The sequence below is a fragment of the Parasteatoda tepidariorum genome, chromosome 7, assembly GCF_982258835.1.
Source record: "Parasteatoda tepidariorum strain Cologne lab strain chromosome 7, Ptep-v5.0, whole genome shotgun sequence".
NCBI classification, from domain to species: domain Eukaryota; kingdom Metazoa; phylum Arthropoda; class Arachnida; order Araneae; family Theridiidae; genus Parasteatoda; species Parasteatoda tepidariorum.
The window spans coordinates 58,576,522-58,598,569 of NC_141761.1; the positions used below are offsets into that span (position 1 = coordinate 58,576,522).

The following is a 22,048-nucleotide window of genomic DNA, read 5'->3' on the forward strand; positions in this document are numbered from 1 at the left end:
GAGCTTCAATATTTTTTTCTTTCCCCCTTGGTTTGAAAAGAAAAAATGCGTCTTAATGCTGATAGCTATCAAAGAGCTATTATTATTGGATTTGACATTCCATCCCTTCCTTTAAAAGTGACTTTCGTAAAGCGTAGATATGCCTCACCTCGTGATACTCTGAATTGCTTTAACGTTGATTTGTTCTCACCACGCTTCATTCAGGGAGAAACATGATTAATAACAAATTAGATTTAATTATTTCAGAATCATTAGAATATTAGTAATTGTACGATATATTTAACTCCTTCCTTCTACTTTTTTTGTTGCTCTAAGAAGGTTGCATCTTTTATGGTATTTTATAAATTTGAGTTTTAAATGATTAATAGATAATATTTTCACATTTAAAATGAATGCTAAATCTATCATCAAAACGAAAGTTCTTTTCAGGAAAAATTATCTTTTCATTTATTTACTAATTGTATTGCTAAGTTTTAATTTTTTTTCTCGTTTCAGATGCGTACTTGGTTTCATATTTAGACTTGCTATGCAGATGGTGTTTTCAGCGAAAAATAAAAGGTGTTCATTTAAAGTGTTAATCAGATTTTCAGGCTTTTTATTCTTAAATGTTTCACAGGAGTTCGATGAGATTGTTATTAAATTTGATTTATAGTTTTTAATATTTTGGAACAATTTTTACCAGTGTTTATTTTTATCTATAAAATAGTATTGATTTTATTTAATGGTTTATTGATGATTAATGACTTTATTTATTTTGATCTGTACTTTTGTTCTAATAATATTTTGGAATTTTCTAACAATAATTTCGAAATATTTCACGATTATCAAAGTAATTAGCGTTTAAATAGCAAAAATAATCATGCTATTTTGATTTTAATTCTTGAAATTTTCTTTTCTCATCCTTTTCATCATCCTCCATCCATAACTTTTTTTTTCTCATCTTAAAACCGAAGAACAAGTCGACATTAGTGATCAGATCACAGCCTGGCTCAAACATTTCCATAGACAAACCAAGTGTCTTATTGCTGAGAGTCAATTCCAACGTAAGGATAAGAAAATGACCAAACAAATTGACAATTAATAGCATTCGAATACACTCAAAATACTGTCAAAATAGAAATGAAAGCATTAAAATGACAAATACCCGATTGTGACTGATAAAATTATCAACAGGGTGGGTACAAAATACTGTTACAAATATCGAATCATTTTATTGTACAGATATTAAATAGAAAAATGATAAATACACAACTATGATGAGCACTATAAAGTTTACCTTAAAAAAATTTTATTCGAATCGACAACCATCATCATAAGTTACAAAAGATAATCTCTAACGTCTTTGTCCGATGCGGGCATGAATGATTCTAAGAGGTAATTTGTTCCATTCACGCAATCAAGAAGTTCTGAGAGTGTCCAACCTTCTGTGCTGCTTAGTATTAACTGTATACTCTAGAATTTCCCAAACACAGTAGTCTAAGAGATTCTGATCCGGTGTAAAAGGGGGCCCCTCTTTTGGTTTAGTAAATTTCGCACGATTGACATGGAGCCAAGCCTGTGTTGTTTTGGCTCGGTGTTACGGTGCAGAATCTTGCTGAAATATCCAATCGATTTTGGGATACAATCTGTCAGCATGTGGCAATAAATTTACAGCCAACACTTCCTTTTTGTAAAATTCATCATTGATTTTCACCCCTTTTTCGATGAATTTCAGACCAAATTTTCCGTTATTTGACAATGCAGCCCAAACCATTACAGAATTCCTGCTCTGAAAGCGTTGCACAGTATGCTCTGTGCAAAATATTTTCTCAACAGAAAAGATTATTTTTTCAACATTTTTATTACCGTGCCGGTTTAATCTTTCAATTTTTGTGCAGTTGTTAAGCCTTGAATTTTTTTTTTTCAATAAGAGCAAAAATCGAGATCTTCATTTAATATAACTTGCATATTTCTGAGACTCACATTCTCTTCATTTATTTTATTAACAGAGCGTTGTAGATTTATTCATATCCCTTCACGAATTCTTTTAATGCGTTCTTTTGTACGAACTGAGCGTGGAGTAGCAGGCTGGGTGTATCTTTACATCTATCAGTATCCAATAATCGATTTATAGTTCTATATACAGGGTGATTCTAAAAAGATGGGCAAAATTTTAGGAAGTGATAGTACACACCCAAGCAAACAATTTTTATCAAAGAATGCATGGTCGAAAACAAAACGCAAAGGTGTTGGCGCATTTGGAAAGTTGTTTGATGCAAACGTGAAAGCGCCATTCCTGTTGCGAGTTACTGCGCTGCGTTACTAGTCGCCAAGCTTTCGACGGTTGCAGGGAAAGTTCGTGATATGCCTCTGGGGTGTTTCAGAATGTTCGCCTATCTTTTCTTTGCCGTTTGTACTGCGTGCATAGCTGCTGCCGGCCACTGTTTTGAACACTTATTGTAATCACATGACATTAAATTTGCTTTTATAACTTAACTTCATCGTTCTTTGTGTGTTTTGCCTCATATAAGAACATAAACTTTGACGCCCTCTAGCGGTTTTGCGTTTTGTTTTCGACCATGCATTCTTTGATAAAAATTGTTTGCTTCGGTGTGTACTATCACTTCCTAAAATTTTGCTAATCTTTTTAAAATCACCCTGTATAAATGTTCTACTAAAACCCAAGCGATTTTAATTGCTTGAAGATTCTACCTGCAAAAAATACGTGATCGGAAAGCTGTTTAGCCATGAAACTTTTCGATGCCATCTTTAAATTTATTTTAAATGTTTTGCTTTAAGTAAAAATCGTCTGCACTTATAGAAACCGCCACTCACAAGAATAGTGATAGACAAACTGACGATTAGCAAACGAACGTTTAACTAAACGATTAAAATTAATTCCTATTTTTTTTAGTGTCACAGAATTTAATATCCACCCCGTGTATTGAAAGTCGACACAAAGAGTAAAGAGTACTTTCAATATTATCCAAACTAAAATTATCAAAAAATTAATTGTCCAAAAAGTCCCACTTTCAAAATTTTACCTTGTTAAGAGACATTAAGAACATGATTAGTTCTAAATAATAATCTGATTCTTGTATATTTATTTGTTACAAAATGTTTTTTTTTGTTTTTTAGAAATATGTAAAGTATACACGAGAAGAATGCTTAAAAACCAAATCTGTATTTAAATTTATCTATAATGGCAGGTTTGACACCCGGTGGCTGAGTGGTAGCGCTTCGCGCTCCCGTGCCACAGGTCCTGGATTCGATCCTCGGGCCGGGCAAGGTTGACTCAGCTTTTCATCCCTTCAGTGGGTCGATAAATGAGTACCAAGCATGCTTGGGAACTAAACACTGGAGGATCTGCGTTCGGCTGACCACCTGACCGGAACATCTTCCCCTGCACCCCAGAGCCCTAGGTCAAGAAAACTGAGATGGGCACAGTAGGCCTTGGCCCTCTATTGGCTGTCGCGCCACTGAGTTTAGTAAAAAACATTAAATTTTAATTTGTGTATTTAGTAGCTTGAATTTATGAGTGGGACCTTTAATTTAACAAATTATTGCTATTTTAATTTATTTTGATTTCTAATAATTTTTGACAAATACTCGTTTATTCAAGAATTGTTTAAACTCAACCGAATCTCCTTTCTTATGTAACTTTACTTACCAAAAATTTTTTTAGAAAAAGTTATTGTACTAAAAGGAAGAGAATTGTTAACATTTTTGGGTATGTTTAACCCATTCCTTCTCGCTCCCGTGAAAAGGACGGGGTGAGGTTTCACACTCTATTTCTCGCTCCCGTGATATTTCCGGGCTGGAGTGTTCAGTAGTAACGCGCCAATAAGGATAAAACTAATTCATTTCTTTTGCCCGGAGAACCTTTTATTTCTTATTTTACACACCAGATGGCAGTACCAGGATATTTTTTAAGGCAATTGTAGATAGTTAGCTTATTTTAAACTAGATGTCAGCACGCTAATCAAATACGTGTATAAAAAAATAGGCACTTTTATAACCGTTTTCTTGAAAATTAACCGATTATTGATAAATTGTTTTTATTCATTTTAATTAGTAAGAAATGTACATTTTATTCTTACATTTTTTTTAATAACGTTCCCATTTATGCTTGGAACAGCGTTTGTAAAACAAATCATGATCATGATCTAATTACTCCAAGGAAGAAGGAAATATTGTTATGATTTCACCCAGTTATTGTTTCATAATTGATGTGCTTACAATAATTACAGTGTTATAATTGCTTGTACTTTTACAAAGGTATTAGCAGTTAGAATAACTTTGCACATTTTATTTCCGCCATGATTAACCCTTTATATTATTTAACAACAGAAAAAAAACTAAACAAACTTAATAAGAAAAAAGTCAATTTCGAAGATGCAGTAGAGATTGTATCTCGTCTGGATTCTTCTTCAGATATTGGATTTATTTGTCTGCAACTGGTATCAATTATATTGGAAAAATGAATGAGTAAGCAATCATTAATATTATTTAGATATTTTTTTTCTGATTTGTAGACGTTAAGATTTGCGATCGTAAAGAATATCGGAGTCAAACATTTTCTTCCTTTTTCTTGGAAGTTCAAATAATTATATCGTGAAAATTCGATGCAACGAACACGACATATGTTCGCTATTACGTCAGATTTCCAAGTCACCGTCAAAATGCTACAATTGTAAATACAAAAACTATATGTTTATAACGAGTTTCAAAAATTTGCTACAAAAGATTTTTTTTTTGATGGAAATACACATTTCTAATGTTTAAAATAAGCAAAATTATACAAAAAAGGAAAAATGGTAGGCATTTTTATGTATGACTGATATTAATACAGAAAAATTAAAACGAGCATCATTTCACCTCATTTTCTTGTTACAATCTTAATCTATTTATATTAAATAAAGCAAACTTTTCCAGGCAACCATCGGTCACGTTCCTCATGAAAGAAAAGAAAATCTTTTGTAATTTTCGGGAATGCTGCAGCACACTTTAAATGGATGTATCATTTGCTGGCCACTTATCCACTTATTTCCCTTCCTGATAGTTTATTACTGAAATCAACATTAAGTGTTACCAAGTTCTTTTTTAACATTAAATATATGTAAATAACTACGTGCTCGCTATAACGACAATTGCATCAGCTATTGTGAATTGTCCTCGTAACGGACATTTATTGCATTTATACTAACCGGTTTCGGTGTCCAACTGATATACCTTTACATTGATCTTTTAATTTTAGGAGTAATTTTTAATTATGTTTATAAATATTTTTATCGGGTAACATATGCTATTTTGAAATTTTTTTTTAAATAAATACAGCCGTGATTCATCGATTCATCGCCGTGATTCATAGAGCCGTGCTATCCATTTTGTAAACTTCAAAAAAAGGAGAGAAATATAAAAATACGAGCAACAGCTGCGTCTTAAGACTGCGACAGTCACTAATAAAATTAGCCTCTTTTTAAAATCATATCTGCAGAAAGGGAATCATTGCAATATCAAAACATGCTAAAACCATCGTTTTTTACTAATTAGTAAAAGAAAAGCAAAGAAAAGGAAACATTGAACACTACGAAAACTTTTATAAATATTAAAACCATGATGTATCTTCAATTTAAAATTTTGCTAATCAAACAAATATGATATTATTTTAAAACCCTTTCGTAAATTAAAAAACAAAACGTAGCTCATGCTTAATTAAAATGACATTTGGGTAAGGTTCCCATACTATGAGAGCTGAACTATCAGCCATTATGGAGCAAACAAGTTCGCAGGTTATGTTATGTTAGTAGTATTAGCGTGAGAGTTTGAAGGCTAATTAGATACCTAAAATTATTGATATGGGTGGTTGTGCAGCGGTAAATTGCACAAACAGTTCAAAAAAAGGTTTTCGAATGTTCAGATTTCCTTTAAATTAGAAAAAAATAAGAAGACATGGGTAATAAATTGCAGAAGATACAACTGGCAGCCTGGAAGTGGAGCTCGATTATGTGAGGTAAATACGCATTTATTTATAACTTATTGGATTTATTTACTTATGCAGTTTATAAACGATATTAAGTTGTTAGAATTTGTTTCTGAATGCTTGTTTTCGGCTATTTTTTTAAATAAGTAAGTAACTTTCAGGGTTACTTGAATTGTACAGTTTTAACTGTGTACCAAATATAAGAATTTTCATTAAAAATTGCATTTATTAAATATATATTTATTTAAAATATATATTTCAACAACATTTATTAATTTTTTTAACAATTTTAAGTGTTTACGTGCAATAAAATCAATGAATGAAGGCAAAAGATTGACTGAGTAAGTATTCGCCTAACTTATTTCAGAATCGCCAAGTTTTGTGTTAATTTTTAAGTATTTCCTTTTGTTAAAAATAAATATTAACTGTTTTTTTTTTTTTTTTTTTGTACTCCTTTTTATTTCACCAATAGATCAGGTAGTAAGTTTTTCTTATTCAGGTAAGTTTTACCCTTTTAAGTTTTTTATCCTGGTTTTTTTTATTTTTAGTTACCTATGGTAATGTATTGCTTAAAACTTCAAACCGTTCGCTTACATTTATCATAAGAAATATATTTAATATGCGATCTTTTATGTATTTTTGGATCTATCAATATTTTTTTTCTTTGAAATTCTTCTGTTAAATTGCTGAAATTGTTAGTTTCTGTATTAGAAAGTTTCAAGGGAATATATTAAAAAATTTTAAACTCTAAATCTTTTAATGTGATTTAATTTAAGCATGAAAATTTTCAAAAAAAGTATTCAAAATATTTTATCAGGTTCATTTTGAAGAATCTCAATTAGAAATAAATAGGAAAGATGGTGAGATTTAGGGCCAAATTTACTTTGAAATCATTTTTAAAAAAAGATTGATGTAATTGGCATGCAGCACAAACACAATTCTTTATTCGAAACTTTCAACCGGTAATAAAATTTGCAGTGAATTTGTATAAGTATTAAAAAAAATCGATATACGACGCACGCTTAAATAAATTCAAATCAACGCACACCTTTCTTTACTGATTATCCTAGTTGATGTTAACGTCGTTTGTAGCGATAAGTTGCTAAATCTTGCTCCGAAATGGCGGATAAGTCGGCCTCTCCTGCATTTGGGTACATGTGACCTATGACGTCAGCTACTTGTTTATAAGCAAAATGGTGTATTAAAGTTCGACCGGCTTATGTAGGGGACAGGGAACTGTCCTTGCATTAGAAAGGTCCTGGGTTCGAATCCCGGGCAAGGCATATATGTTTCTTTCTCTCTATGTGTTCTATGTCCTTTCTCCTTTGTGTGTGTGACTGTGACCCGCCCTATAAACGGGATTGTGGTTGTGTGAATGGTGTGGCAGAAGTCGAATTCTTGGCAATAGATGGCGCCACTAAGAAACAAGAACAATCGCACCCCTATGCCTAAACAGGCATACGACGAAGAAAAAAAAAATGTTGAACTAAGTCACTTCATATAAATTAGAATGTTAATTAACAAAGTTAATTAAATACAGCGCCGTATCTCGAATCCAATTAGTCGAAATATAATTCTTTCTCGTCTACGTCTCTCATGTATTTTATTGTTTATGTATTTTACTGTAACCCTGATATATTTTTGTTTTGTGTACCTGATAACTTCGATACATAATTAGTTTGTTTATGATCTGCATGCTTTTGGCCTGTCTTTTGCATTAAGTAAAAAATGCATAGTGAAAGAATTAAAATCTTTGTGAAGGATTTTTGAGTAAGGATTTGGAATGTGACACTTAATGGATACTTGACAGGCTTACCTAACGCGAGATAGAATGAAAAGAACAGTTGCTTACGTAAACAAATTCCACGTTTCAACTACCAATTAGGATCGAGATACCCATACTACGATACTTGCAGGCATCTAATTGTAGAAAAAACAATTAAACGTAGTTATCAATGTAGCTTTTAGTATATTTGTAACGACTGCAATGTACCTTAATTACTAATTAATTCGTGACCTCGGATCAACCTTGTTGTCTTCTGCGTGTATTTTTAATTATTTGTTTACCCTTAAGAACTCGCAGCTTTGCAATTTCCAATTGATTCGTGACTTCAGATTAACCTTGCTGTCTTCAGCTCGTTTTTTATCGCTTTGTTTACTTTTAAGGATTTATTGTTTTGCAGCAGGATTTTTTTTTTTAAATTTGTGAATAAGAAATAACAATGAGTAAAATTTTAAAAGAAGTTCGAGTCCTCAAAAATTATTCAGCACATTATAGTCCCCGATATGTGTCAAGAATTGAAATACAATAATTTTTAAATAATATCAAAAATTTAAGTCTTTATTTCTCAACATATGTAGGGGAGAGGGGGGCACTTGTGAACAGGGGGCACATGTGAACATGGTATGTTTTACCAATATAATTTGAAATAAAAAATCTTGAAAAATTTTCAATTGATGGCAGTACTAGTCCTACCTCTCTGCGAAACTTTCAGTACAATGAGACATTTTGTTGTTCTATTCTGACAATTTCTTTGTATCAGCTGGTGTTGTATATATTATAATCACTAGCTTCTTCAAGTGAAAGCATAGTATAAATCAACTAATAAACTGAAATTAACTATTGCAGACCATTATATGAACATTCAGGTAAGTTTATGACAATTAATTTTTTTTTTTACTCATTTAAAAGTTCTTTATTTTTCAAGTAAGGTTTAAGAAGGATGATGGGGCACTTGTGAACAAATCATCTGGGGCAGATGTGAACAGTTCACATGTGCCCCTACATAGTATTAAGCTTATTATCCTCATGATATTATAAGTTTAAAAAATATGTATGCATTTAAAATTATTATTATTTAATTTTCCATAATTAATTTATTAATTTTTTCTTTAAAAAAATTTTTTTTTTATTAAATGGTTGATCGCGCATCACGCATATTAACTGATACACCTGAGAAAGATAGAATTGCTAAACTACAGATGAAAATATAGAAAAATGAAGAAAAAAGCATGAAAGAGTATCAGAGAGGAAAGAAAAAGGCCCATTACAACTCCTGAGGAACATGAAGTTGCGAAAAACCCAACAGTGAAAAAATTATTGTACAGCTGAAAAATTATTTTCTTATTGACAGTACTGTTGTACAGTTTAAATTCGCATAGTAAGCTACAACCCCTTCAGTATAATACGTATCTATATCTGTCATATTAAAGATTTTTTTCCCTTGAAATATGATGATTGCTTTGTGTTTTTAATCTTGTTCATATGTGCCCCAGGCATGTTCACATGTGCCCCCAATAGGGGCACATGTGAACAATTGAAGTCATTTTTTTAAAATATCATAAAGTAAAAAAATATTTTATTAAAAAATCTCAAAAAATTCCATAAGACAAAGAAAAGACTACTTAAACATATGAACTTCTTTACTGTGAGAAATTTATGATATTTTTTGAAAAATGAAGAAATAAAAAAAATTGTTCACATGTGCCCCCCTCTCCCCTACATATAGAGCTTCTAAATTTTTGACCATTATTTCCAAAATCTAAATTATTCCATCTGTCAACATCCATTTGAAATTTTGCCAATTAGAAATTTAACCCACTGAAAGAGCAACCAAATAATTATGTTTTTCATTCATAGCTACGTTCCAATAAAACTGGCTTATGACGTCGCAGAACCAATGTTTGGTCGTGATGAAAATTTGTGCCCAATAATATTCATCCATGGTTTTAATCAGTCTAAAGAATTGTGGCATCAGATTCCTTACGAGATTGCAAATGAAACACACAGAAGAGTAAGAAAAACTAATATAATCTAAGCCTAAAAAAAATAACCATTAATTAGAATAAAAATTATGGTACTGATTAAATTTGCTATTTGGAAACTCATTGATGATTTTTTTTAAATCCATTTATATCTGCTGTCTACTTTTTGAAGTAATTTTAAAATTGATCTTTGTGACTTCAGCTAATTAGGGGGACTGGAAAGTAGTGTCGTTTCGGCGCATTAAATATTCGTTAGTCTTAAAAACCGATTCATTTTTTTCGATTCATTTTCGATCCGGCATTGAAAGGTTGTTGCTAACGAGGGTGAATACACTATTGATTAAAAATAAAATCGTGATAACAAATATCAAATGCACCGAAACGACATTACTTTCCGGTCCCCTAATACTTGAATAAAAACATATATTGAATAAAAAATAATTTTTCTTAAAAATATATTGTTTCTCTACTTTTTTTTCCCTTGAAAGATTAAGCTCTAACAAGTAAATAGCACCACAAAGTGTAGCATAAATTATTGTAGTCAAATAAGAATTTTTTTTTTCCTTCAAAAAAAATTTTTTTATGCTGCATAAATAGTTCGATTCGTAAACGAAAAAAAAGTGCTTTTTATTACATTAGAGAAAGAAAATGATTGCAGGCATCATGGTGTTCAGGTGGCTCAATTTAAAAGCGCATGAGTTTTTGTTCAAAAGGTCACCAATTCAAAACCGATAGTCGATATAATTTTCTTGACAAACTCTAATGCGAAATTATGTCAGTTTTATTTATTTATTTTTTTTACCTTGAAAATTTTTAAATAATTTTTATTTCTTGGATAAAGAAAACTACAGTTTGATCTGTTTGATAACAAAATAAAATTTTGAACAGCATTTTGAAAAGTATCAGGATGTTCTCCGTCATGTCCGGAATTCTTAAAGAAATATCTAATTATGACTCTGAATAACGCTGCTCAGAACTACTTAAAAATAAACAAAATTACCTTAAGAACAAATTATCCTTTCATATATGCTGTCTCTTAATGACATAGTTTGATTTCTTCATAGATTTGAAATGCTATCAATCATATTATCAATTTTATTTCCAAAAAAAGAAAGGTTCATAACTAGGGGCTGTGTTCTCTGTATTTTTTTCTCGAGATACCTCAACTTTCACTTTTTTTTTCGAGGGAAAAAATTAAGTCTGTTATATAGTAGATGCATAAAAGTGCTTTCTGTGTTAATAAATTAAATCATTTTTCTTCAGTTTTCTTTTTCTTTTCAATCAATGAGGAATGAATATTCAATTTTTTTTTTTTTTTTACAGGCATATGCATACGACATAAGGAATCATGGTGACAGTCAATGGTCTAATACATTTAATTGTGATCTCATGCTTAAAGACCTACAACATTTCATGAATTCAAATAAAATACAGAAAGCTATAATCATAGCACACAGTCTTTCAGCATATGTGGCTCTGAAATTCGCTATAACTTCGGTACTGTTTCATTATCTACTCATTCATTCATCCATTTTCATTTCATCCATTTTCATTGATTTTTTAATACAGCAAACAATTTATTAATAATACAGAGGATTAAATAAAACTTTTATTCTAAAAACAAGCTCACAGGTATACACATAGGGGTCAAACATCCTCCTTCATGTAAAATTTTGTATCTGTATTTGCGACAGTTTGCCCTCAGTACGCCATATTAATATTAATAAGCAAATGACGCTAAATCTATTATGGGGTGACTTGAATGATTTCTCAGTTATTACCAAAAACTTGAAGAATCATGGTGACAGTCAGTGGTCTAATGCATGGACTTGTGATGGCATGCTTAACAACCTACAACAATTCATGAATTGCAATAAAATACAGAAAGCTACACTCAGAGCACACAAAATTTCAGCATGTGTGTTTCAGTGATTAACTATAGCTTTGGTACTATTTCAATATATATTCATCAATTTCTGTTTCTTTTTCAATGCATTTTTATCAAATTCTTAAATTCAGCAAGCAATGTATTAATAATACAGAGGATAAAATAAAACTCTTACCCTAAAAACGAGTTCTCAGGTTCACACGTTAGCCTTCATGTTCAATTTCGTATCTGTAAATGTAACGGTTTGCCCATAGCTCGCAACATAAATATTCATCTGGCCAGTGCATTGTGAGGTGACTTGAATTTCGGTGGTGTTGCTTGAATGGTTCTAAGTTATTAAATAAAAAATGAATAAAAACGTGTTTTATGTTGTCCATCAATGAGGAAAAGAACGAAGACATCGAGGTGTTCTGGTGGCTTAATGGAAACTATTGCAACATATCAAGCTATATTAAGAAACATTTCTTTGTTTTTTACACTTATTTCACACCACAACAAATACAGTAACAAATATAAAGTACACGTAACGGGATAGTTAAATCGTATAAAACAAACTAGAAAAAGCTCCCGTTACGGGATATATGAAAACTTAAATTCCAAAACAAACTAATCTCTAAAAAAAAAAGAACTCTGTTGTTCCACAAAAAAAATCTTCTAATTTTATCGTCTGCTTTTATTTTATTGTTTATCTCGTTATGTGTTTATTTTATTTTATTCATGCTTTTGCTATCCCGTTATTTTTTAATATTTTAACTTTTATTCTTGCTTTTGCTAGCCAATTATTTTTAATATTTTCAGTCTTTATACTATATTTATTTTTTGTTCAAGAAATCACCCTGTACAGATTAGATGATCAACTTTTCTTCCTATGTAGACTTTTCGCTTAATATTTTGAAATAATTCTTTAATTTTTTGCGTATTTAAGTTTTTTTAATTTAAATATTTCGCATTTTTCTATAAAAAAAAATAAACTCAATTTTTGTTAACGATAATGAAAATTGCCTAAGCAACACCACTACCCGTAAAATATTTTTAATGATATAAGCTGGATATTACAATATCTGTTTGATATCATTACGATATCGTACGGGTATTTGCGTTACTTGGATGTCCATCATTAAAGCTATATTAGAGGGCCAGCAAGTTAGAGCGTCAACGAATGGTTCAAATTCCAATGTGTGTGCGTAGATTAGTGAATTTAGTTACAATGAATACATTTTATAAAGTCTTTGATGAAACATTTGCATATAATATATGAAAAGGAAAAAAAAATTCGGAATTTTGAAAATTTACCTGGATGATCCTAACCGAGAGGTCGGTAATAGCGCGCTATTAAAAAAATCGAAACTAAAGCAGTTGCCAATTTTTTTCAGCCGATTCGGATTTCTGACTCCTAAAATATAGAGGGTAGCAACAATTTGGAAAATACGGTCCCAATGGTTTGGTCAGGAAAGTGCTCCAAAGTTTGGACCCCTTAATTTTAAATTTACTTTTTGCGTATTTCGTTATATTTAGAAAACTTTTTAATAGAATTCAAGAAGTTTTGCACACAATCATAATATTCATTTATCCAACAATAATTCCGTAGAAAAAATAACTTTTAGTAAATATTTATTATTTTATTTAATAATGGTCCTAAGAATTGAGAGGTATGCTATTTTTTAAATCATTTTAACGAATATAATTTAATGGCAAAATACAAAATTTGAGCAAAATCGGTCAAATAGTACTTGAGAAACTTATTTTCAGAAAAGTCAGATATTTGAACTTCGATTTCTAAAGAACTATTTGATCAATTTTGCTCAAATTATGTATTTTGCATGCAAAACTATATTCTTTAAAATAATGCAAAAATTGTATACCTAACATTTCAAAAATTTTTGACTATTGTTAAATATTTAATTAAGGTTATTTTTTTGCATGGGATTATCTTTGGGTAAACAAATTTTATATTTGTGTGTTAAAATTTTTTTAATTCCCTTAAAAAGTTCTCATATAATGAATTACGCAAAAATTTTTTAACATTAACACTAAGTGGTCCAAACTTTGGAGCACTCTCCTCACCCAACTATTGGTATCATATTTTCCAGATTGCGACCGTCCCCTATGTTTTGGGGGTCAGAAATCTGAATCCGTCGAGAAAAAGGTATGTTTATTCAGAGAAAGTACGTTTTTGTGTCTGATTTCGTAACTTAAAATATCGTCTGCACTTATTAATTGGAATATTTGAGGTCACACCCTCCATTAAGATTGAGTCCCAGCAGGTGAAGGTGGGATCAAAAGTTATTCTGGGAGATTCATTTTTTTTCCGCATTGTACATTCATGGAACATTAAAAAAAATACTTAATGTTATATCAATGGGTGGAAACATATTTTCCCAGTTCTTCTATTTCTTAAAGGACGTAAAAGAGGCTTAGTGAAGTTGCAAATATTTTATAGAATCCTAGCGTTTCCTAAATTAAATATTCACTGTCCAGAAAGGCATAAAAAGTAAAGAAGAAGTTAAAAGAACAAAGTATAAAACACTGGCTAGTGCAAATATGATTAAATATTTCATAATAATTTCTTCTGTTAAAGCAATTTTTTTTATTCAAAACTATTTTTAACACAGTTGCAAATTAATTTCTCCAACGAAAGTTCATCACCCAAAAGTATGGAATTGCATTTCGAAAGTAGTTTGTAATCGCTACTGTTGGAAAAAAAAGTTGTTGTAGTTGCTGTAGCTAACAATATTTGTAATAATGCAGTAGTAGTTAACTGCAAAAAAAAAAAAATATTCCAAGTACTGTCCTCACCATATCCAGATTTCTTAAATCTTGGTTTAAACACAAATAAAATAATAACTTTAAAAATTTAACCTTTAATCTTTTTGAAGTGACATAGTTTGATTTATTTTATATATTCGATGCATCATCACTAGATTCCACAATAAAAAATGTATTAACAAGCTCATATTTATTTAAAACTAGCTGAATACCCGTTCTTCGCAAGGGAATATTTAAAAATTAATTTAGAAAATCAATAAATCATTATTGAGAAACACTACGAAATCATGAAATCAAACTGAAAATCATATACCGACACAATTAAAGAACTTGGAAGAACCTGATAAGTGATATTTTTAGGGGAATCAATGAATCAGAATTGATAAGATTTTTTTTAAAAAAAGGTGGTTGAATAAATACGGGTATGCTTAATGTAACAAAACTGTTTTTGCTTTCACTTAAATTTTAACATAACTAATTACATCAGTTTCCAGTATTCTTGCATGATTTTTATTTCAAATTAAGTCGTGGTAAATAAATAAAAACAAAGAAATATTTGTCATACTTTCGAATAAATTGGTAAGAAAATAGTTCAGATGCAACTTTTTTTTTTGTTCTGAAAATGTCACTAACCTGTTTCTTCCACTAAGTTTTTCAATTTATATAACTAAAATAATTTAAATTTTTTAATTTAATTTTATATGTTGTTATCTTTGGTGGCTTTGTTATTGAAGTAAGCAAAGCTGGTTGTTTGTAATTCATACCATTGAATAGAGATAAAATGTATTTAACATCTCTCAGCATGATGCTGTTGCTCACTTCCGATTCATGATAGTTAAAATTCCCCTTAAATTAATCATTTAATTCCAAAATACAGTTAATAAAACTGCTTGGTGCAGTTTTAAAAATCACCAAATATATCAACATAATATTTTATACCTATATTAGTATATTTGGAACTTATTATATAATCCTTAAACATTTGAGTTTATACATATTTGTCAATGGCAGCCAACTAAAGCCGAATTTTTAATAAAATATATATATTCGAACTTCATAAGGATTTTGGAGCCTTCTCTATCTGACTTTTAATTTACTGTTAAAATATTTATAAATTTCTTTTATTTCTAATTCTTTAAAATATTAATACACTGGATATTAATACCACTGGAAAAAATGTTTTCTGAAACTGCGGAAAACCCGTTGTAGAATTCTTATCAGAACCAATTACTATAATACCAATAGTGCATATTACCGTCAGTGATACATATGAATTAAGCGTCATCTGTAAATGAGAATTTTTTACGGTTTTCTTAAACAAATTTCCCATTAATCTCTCTTCCATCAGCTTGGCTCTTAAGCACATAGCTTATTTTATTTCACTTCAATTAATACACATTATCAGTATTAATTGAGCTTTAGTGTCAATAATAACATGCTGATTTTTTTACGATTACCCAAAGAGCGAATAAGTATCTTTTCTACTTATTTTTGCTTTTGAGTTCAGAAGTTACTTTTTTTTTATTTCAATTAATACATATTACCAACATTAATTAAGCATCATTGTCGTCAATGATAATATGACGATCATCATGCACTGGAGATTTCTTCAGTGTAGCATATTAAATTAAAAAAAGAAAAATGTTTGATATTCTTTCTTATGCAATGGAAAACAAAATGGAATCTTTTTTTTAAGGGAAGGAACATCCACAACACATCGAGCAACAGCATTGCGTCAAATGAATACAGTTAATCTTTATTTTGATGGGATGACCTAACTAAAAAAGTGTTTAGCTTAATCTAATAACGTAAAGTCACCGGAAAGTAAAAAATTTCAAATTTAAGTAAAGAAAAAAGAAATAATTAGTTTAGCTTTATAAATTGTGTTGGTATATGTTTTTCAATTTCGAAAACTGATTTTTTAATTCTTTTTCTTATTTACCCCGTACAAAGAACTGGTTTTCAGGTAGTAAAAGACAAAGTTTCTGATAAAAAAGAATTGCTAAAAGGAGAAAAAAATATGAAATGGGTTTAAATTTAAACAATAGAATCGTTACAGAGAGAGGTTTCGAAATTTCAAGCAGCCTATAATTTTGTAATTGAACCTGATTATTTACCCATAAAAACCTGATAGTTACAAGCTTTTTTTATACACGTAGCTTGTATAATTCGCAAGGCATCAAAATTGTATTTCATACTTGTAGCCACCTTTGCTGGATAACATTAAAAATGATAATTGATTTTATGTAATTTCTCAAGAGCAAAAAGATATTAATCTAAGACTTTGGATTACATAATTATGCTGGCGCCTAAAAATTAACACTGACTCCTAGAAATTTTGAATCTTTTGTAAACCTCTGGTGTTGCGGATGAATAGTATTTGATTTTAAACAATTCATTTTCTGACAGGAACCATAACAATTGTTTTCTAATAAAAATTGTAGAAAACACGATTCAATAAGAACTATCTAATAATCGTCAAATATCGTTTCAGCCAGAAAGAGTTGAAATGGTAATAGCAGCAGATCCATTAATTGGAATAGAGACAAAAGAAGAAAGGGATGCAAGCGTGCCCTATGGTTTGTTATGGGCAGAAGCTATCAGAAAAGTGCCACCTTTTACGACCAAAGATATGGCAATAAAACTTGCGGTTGATTATATGTACGATCAAATACCACCGGAAAAACAAGTAAAAATTATGTTTCTATAAATCCATTTGGTATTCATAAAATTGGTTTGCAACTAAGCAAAATCGAATGAATTTAAATCTCTATTCCAAACGACGTTCCGGTATTTCTTTACTAGCCAGAACGTCGTTTCGCTACTATAATTCGTGTATTACAAGTTTTTATTTTATTCATAAGTCGTTAGTTTCCACCAAAGCTAAAGAGCTAAATAGTATTAGCGAAAATTTTGAGCACAATTTTAAATTTCAGTTATCCAAAGATAATTCCACGCAAAAAAAAAAAAATATTTTGTTGATTATTTTTTTATTTAATAATGGGTGAAAATGATGTACTGTAAAGTATACACGCTTATACATAATTTTAAAGAATGTATTTTTATATGAAAAAATAGAAATTTTGAATGAAATTGATCGAATAGTTCCTGAGAAATCGAACTTTGAACATCCGAATTTAAAAAAATTCTATTTCTCTGAAAATATTCGACTGATTTCACCCAAATTTCGCATTTTGCCATAAAAAATTGCATTCTTTAAAATGATTTAAAAACTTGCATGCCCTGCATTCCAAAAATCTTTCTACCATTATTAAATAAAATAATAGAAAATAAAAAAAATAATCATTAGAAAATTTTGGGGAGGGAACTATCTTTGCATAAGCGAACTTTAAAATTGAGTGCGAGAATTTCTCAAATCGCTTTAAAAGTTCTAAGTATGGCGAAATACGCAGAGTAAAATTAACAATGCGGGATCCAAACTTCTTAACCAAACTATCGGAACCATATTTCCCAGACAGCGGGTAAACCAGAAGGTCTTGGGGGGGGGGGGGGGGGAGAATCATAATCAGTCGGGGGAAAAGTTATGTTTATTCAGATTCTAACTTTTTGGGTATTAGGTTGTGTGCTGCGTTGTTAGGACTCTAGGAAAGAGCTAGGACTCTGCATTTTTATAGCAGAGTAATTTGCATACATCCAGACAATGGTCCATCTATCGGTAGATTTTGGAACTACTTCATTTCCTCACTATTATTCTGCTATAATATCAGGCAATTCAGACGAGTACTTTTAAAATTGATTTTTTAAACCGTAACTTTAATTATAACCACTCTGTATTGTAACATTGAATACAGAGGTTGCTGTAATCATTGATCTTAATATATAGCTTTAGAATCCTGGCCAATGAAACTAAAATTACAATATAAACTTATATAAGTTTTTTAAAAAAAAGGTTATATAAATCAAACAAATCACTATTGAGAAAAACTGGATTGAAACAGTCAAATTTAATCGGACTTGACGGATGAAATTTGAAGATGTTTCTTATAATCTCCATTAATCTTTTCCCAGTTTCCTTCGACTATCAAACAGGTTTTGGATATTTTTTAACTCACCTTACTCAATATTGATACATTAGGTTTTAATAGCGTTTTTGTTTTTCTTCGCTTAAGTATCTATTCGTGCGCACAAACAAAAATGATAATAACAATTAATAAATAAAAGAAAATTAATGCAATTTTGAGAAGTATTCTAAAGGTATGAGAAATGTTATAAATTTGTACTACAATTATATGCATTGATCATAGGATTTAATCCTTTTCCAATGCTTTATTCCACATTCCAACATCTGTTGAAAAAATTGCATTTCGGTAACGTAATTAACCTCTGTAATTCAACCCCCCCCCCCTTTTTACGAAGATGCGTTCCAGGAAGAAAAAAATTCAGCCCTACAACGCTGCTCCATTCACAAAACATTCGTTACGTTGGAAAGCGCGAGTAATAGTATGAGAAAATGCGGCGAAGAAGGAAATTCCCTAAAATATTGAATATATTCCTGTCACAACGCAATTTTTTTTTCCGTATAGTAAAATGGCGACTGATGCACGCAAAATCTGTCGAGTCACAAAGTCCTCAATGTTCCCATAACAAATCATACCTCTGGGGGAAATGATCAAGGAGTTTCCTTTCTGGATTGGCTAAAAGTTACAAGGCTGCGGAGTTGAACATTAGTAGTCGTAAACCCAAAATTGGGTCGGCTGTTCAACGACGGTTATGAGCAAAAAAAAGAAAAAAGATTTCGAAGTGCTGAATTTACTTTAGCAAAATTGAAGACACTCAACTGATTTGATTTTTTTCCTCAGTTAAAAATTGATTCAAGACCCCCAAAGTGAATTTTTTTTTCTTTTAAATTTTGGTTTCAAGGATTCCAAAAATACATCAAGTCAGGTTACTGCGGAAAACTTACATAGATCAAGAGAGGCATCCAAAATTAAGTATTTAACTTTTGAGTACTCAAACATTTAATGCAAGTCAAATTTATCGGTCATCTACTTATAATTTTTAAAATGCTTAGAAATAAGTATTTTTTGATTAATTAAATATATTGTTAAAATTGACTTGTTATGCAGTCCTTTGGTTGTTATTTTCTAACTTAAAACATGAAGCATTTCTTTTCTTTTTTTTTCTAAAAACTTCCATATTTAAAATTTTACTTCTCAAAAACTATTCGACCGATTTCGTTCAAATTTGTTTGTTCAAATTTGAAATTACACTTTTTTAAATAGTTCAAAAATTTGTAAATTTAAAATTGACTATTGCTAAATAAAATGTAATAAAAAATATTAAATAATTATTAAAAATATCTTTTTGCAATTCGCAATATTTGGATAAACTAATTATAAAATATGTGCCAATTTTTTTTTTTATACCCCTTTTAAGTTTTAGAGACATATCAAAGTTCGCCAAAATTAACTTAAGGGCAAAATTAACCAGATTTTCGCTACTCTCCTAACCAAATTCTTGGGACAAGGGCGCCGGTATGGGAGGTCGCTGTGTAAAGAGTAAAAGATTATAAAAGATGGTAAATAAAATCTCCTTTGTATCAGTTGCAAATAAATAGTTGCCTGTTGTCACTATTAAAGTTCCAATATTATAGAAATAAATTAAGAAATCTTATTAACTTTTACTAATCCTTTTCCTTACTTTATTTACAGGAGACTCTCAGTGATAAAGAACATTTATACCAGTGTAATTATATTCTTAATCATAAGGACGATGGCAGCTATGACGTAAAACTCAACGTTGAAGTCGTAATAGAAAGCTTTAAGACTGATGTGAGGTTATATCCATTAGAAGGTGTCTATGAAGGGCCAGCTTATTTTATAAATGGAAGCAAGTCTTATTTTAAAGTGTAAGTAATTATAATTACTACTAATTTATTTTTATTAACTCGCTTTTGTCAATTTTTGCAGTGGCTAGTATATTCAAATCTTTACTAGAGATAACGGCAATCGTTTTCTGACTGTTATAAGTAGAATTTACCGTCTTGTTATCCACCAAAATTTCGACTCAAAACATAACTATAACATATTTATTCAGGTTTAGATATTTTCTCAACATGTTTTAAAATTTAAACAACAAAATATAGAAAATTTTGATAAAACTTAGTTGATGTTCACAAACTAATTATTTAAACAAAATAAATTTATGCACGGCCCAACAAAAAAAAAGTCTTAGTATTACAGAAAACCAGTGTGTGTTTACTGACATTTTGTTCAAAGCAATATCAGTGATTGTTTTTTCGTCGCCAATTTTGGATGAAGTGCTAAAAAAATTTCAAATATACATCAATCCTAACGTTTATAACTTTCAGTTGACGCAACTTATTAAAATTAGACTCTTTTAACTGAAATCTTATGTTTATATTTATACCTCTTCGGGTAGTTGCGCATTGGTTAGGTAGGGTGAAGAACGTTTGCCTTAAATGTCAAGTAAGAAAAGAGCATATGCTTTACATTACAATAGTCGATGCGAGCTGGTTGCAGAATTCATAACATCCGGTCATTGCTGGGATTTGAACCTCGACCACCACATTGGGAGGCAAACGAGCTCTCACGACTCAAAATTCTCCTTGTACCACAAGTTATTTTATTTTTTAAACGCAATATTGCCTCTCATAATAATGCTGCTTTTTCGAAGGTTTACAAAATGCTCTTCTCTTCACAGTTGTACGGTTAAGAGTACTGAACATACAGGCACAAACAGAAATTATAAAACTTAAGTGTTATTTATGGAAGTTAATTTAAATGAATGTTAAATGTGCCCATTAAGGTCCATAAACAAATCAGAAAATTCATCATATTCAGGAAAAGAAACCAAGTGATTAGACTACAGCTTATATCCAAAGTAATAAAATTCCAACATTTCCTGCTATATTTGTCTTAAGCAAATATAGACAACAAAAAAAATGAAGTTTATTGTTATCATGAATACGGATTGTAGTGCCCATTGCTTAGCCTACAAATAGTAGTTAATTTTTTATAAATAACTAAGCCTAAATCACGCCTTCCAAACCGCCGATACATAATTCAAAATATCTAAAGGTAGATTTTTAATCAAAATACTTATTTATTTCAATGAATTTTCATTCAAAAATTCTAATTATTTCTTTCTATTAATTCTCTTACAGTTATGAGAAAAAAGAAGAAATATTGAAACACTTCCCCAAAGCTGAACTTTTCTTAATAAATGGTGCTTCACATCATGTTCACATTGATGCAACTGAAGAATTCATACAATTACTTTTCAAAATTCTTGTAAAAAATTGAAAATTTTCGAACTATTTAATAGAGTTAAATAGACAAATAGTAATAAAATGGTACTGAAAATTAAAGTATAAAAATTAACAAATATTTTTTTATGAATAAAATACTGTGTTTTTTACTGCCTGTGTATGTACAATCCTTTAGAATTATGAAACCTGTATAAAACTGACACAAAAAATATCCACAGTAAGTTGTAAGATTACAAAAGAGTATTAGTTTCTTTCTTATTTAAATGTTAAATTGTGACAATGATTTTAATAATGTAGATTAAGAGTAGTCAGAAATAAAAATCATGTATATATATAAAGGTTGTCTTTTTTTTCTTCTTTTTTCTTTTTGTTCTAAAATATTTTTAAGTTCCAGCTCATTACCAAAACTTAATCT

General features: G+C 30.1%; 1 protein-coding gene across 1 annotated transcript; it reads left to right on the forward strand.

Moving 5' to 3' along the window:
- The first annotated feature begins 4,196 nt into the window (after positions 1-4,196).
- On the forward strand, positions 4,197-21,971 carry LOC107453798 (sn-1-specific diacylglycerol lipase ABHD11). The gene is made up of 6 exons (XM_016070755.5): positions 4,197-4,467; positions 9,603-9,756; positions 11,051-11,224; positions 16,876-17,070; positions 20,054-20,250; positions 21,529-21,971. Exons 1-6 carry the CDS (start codon positions 4,460-4,462, stop codon positions 21,665-21,667), a joined length of 867 nt encoding a protein of 288 aa, XP_015926241.2. The 5' UTR covers positions 4,197-4,459; the 3' UTR covers positions 21,668-21,971.
- The last annotated feature ends 77 nt before the right edge of the window (positions 21,972-22,048 follow it).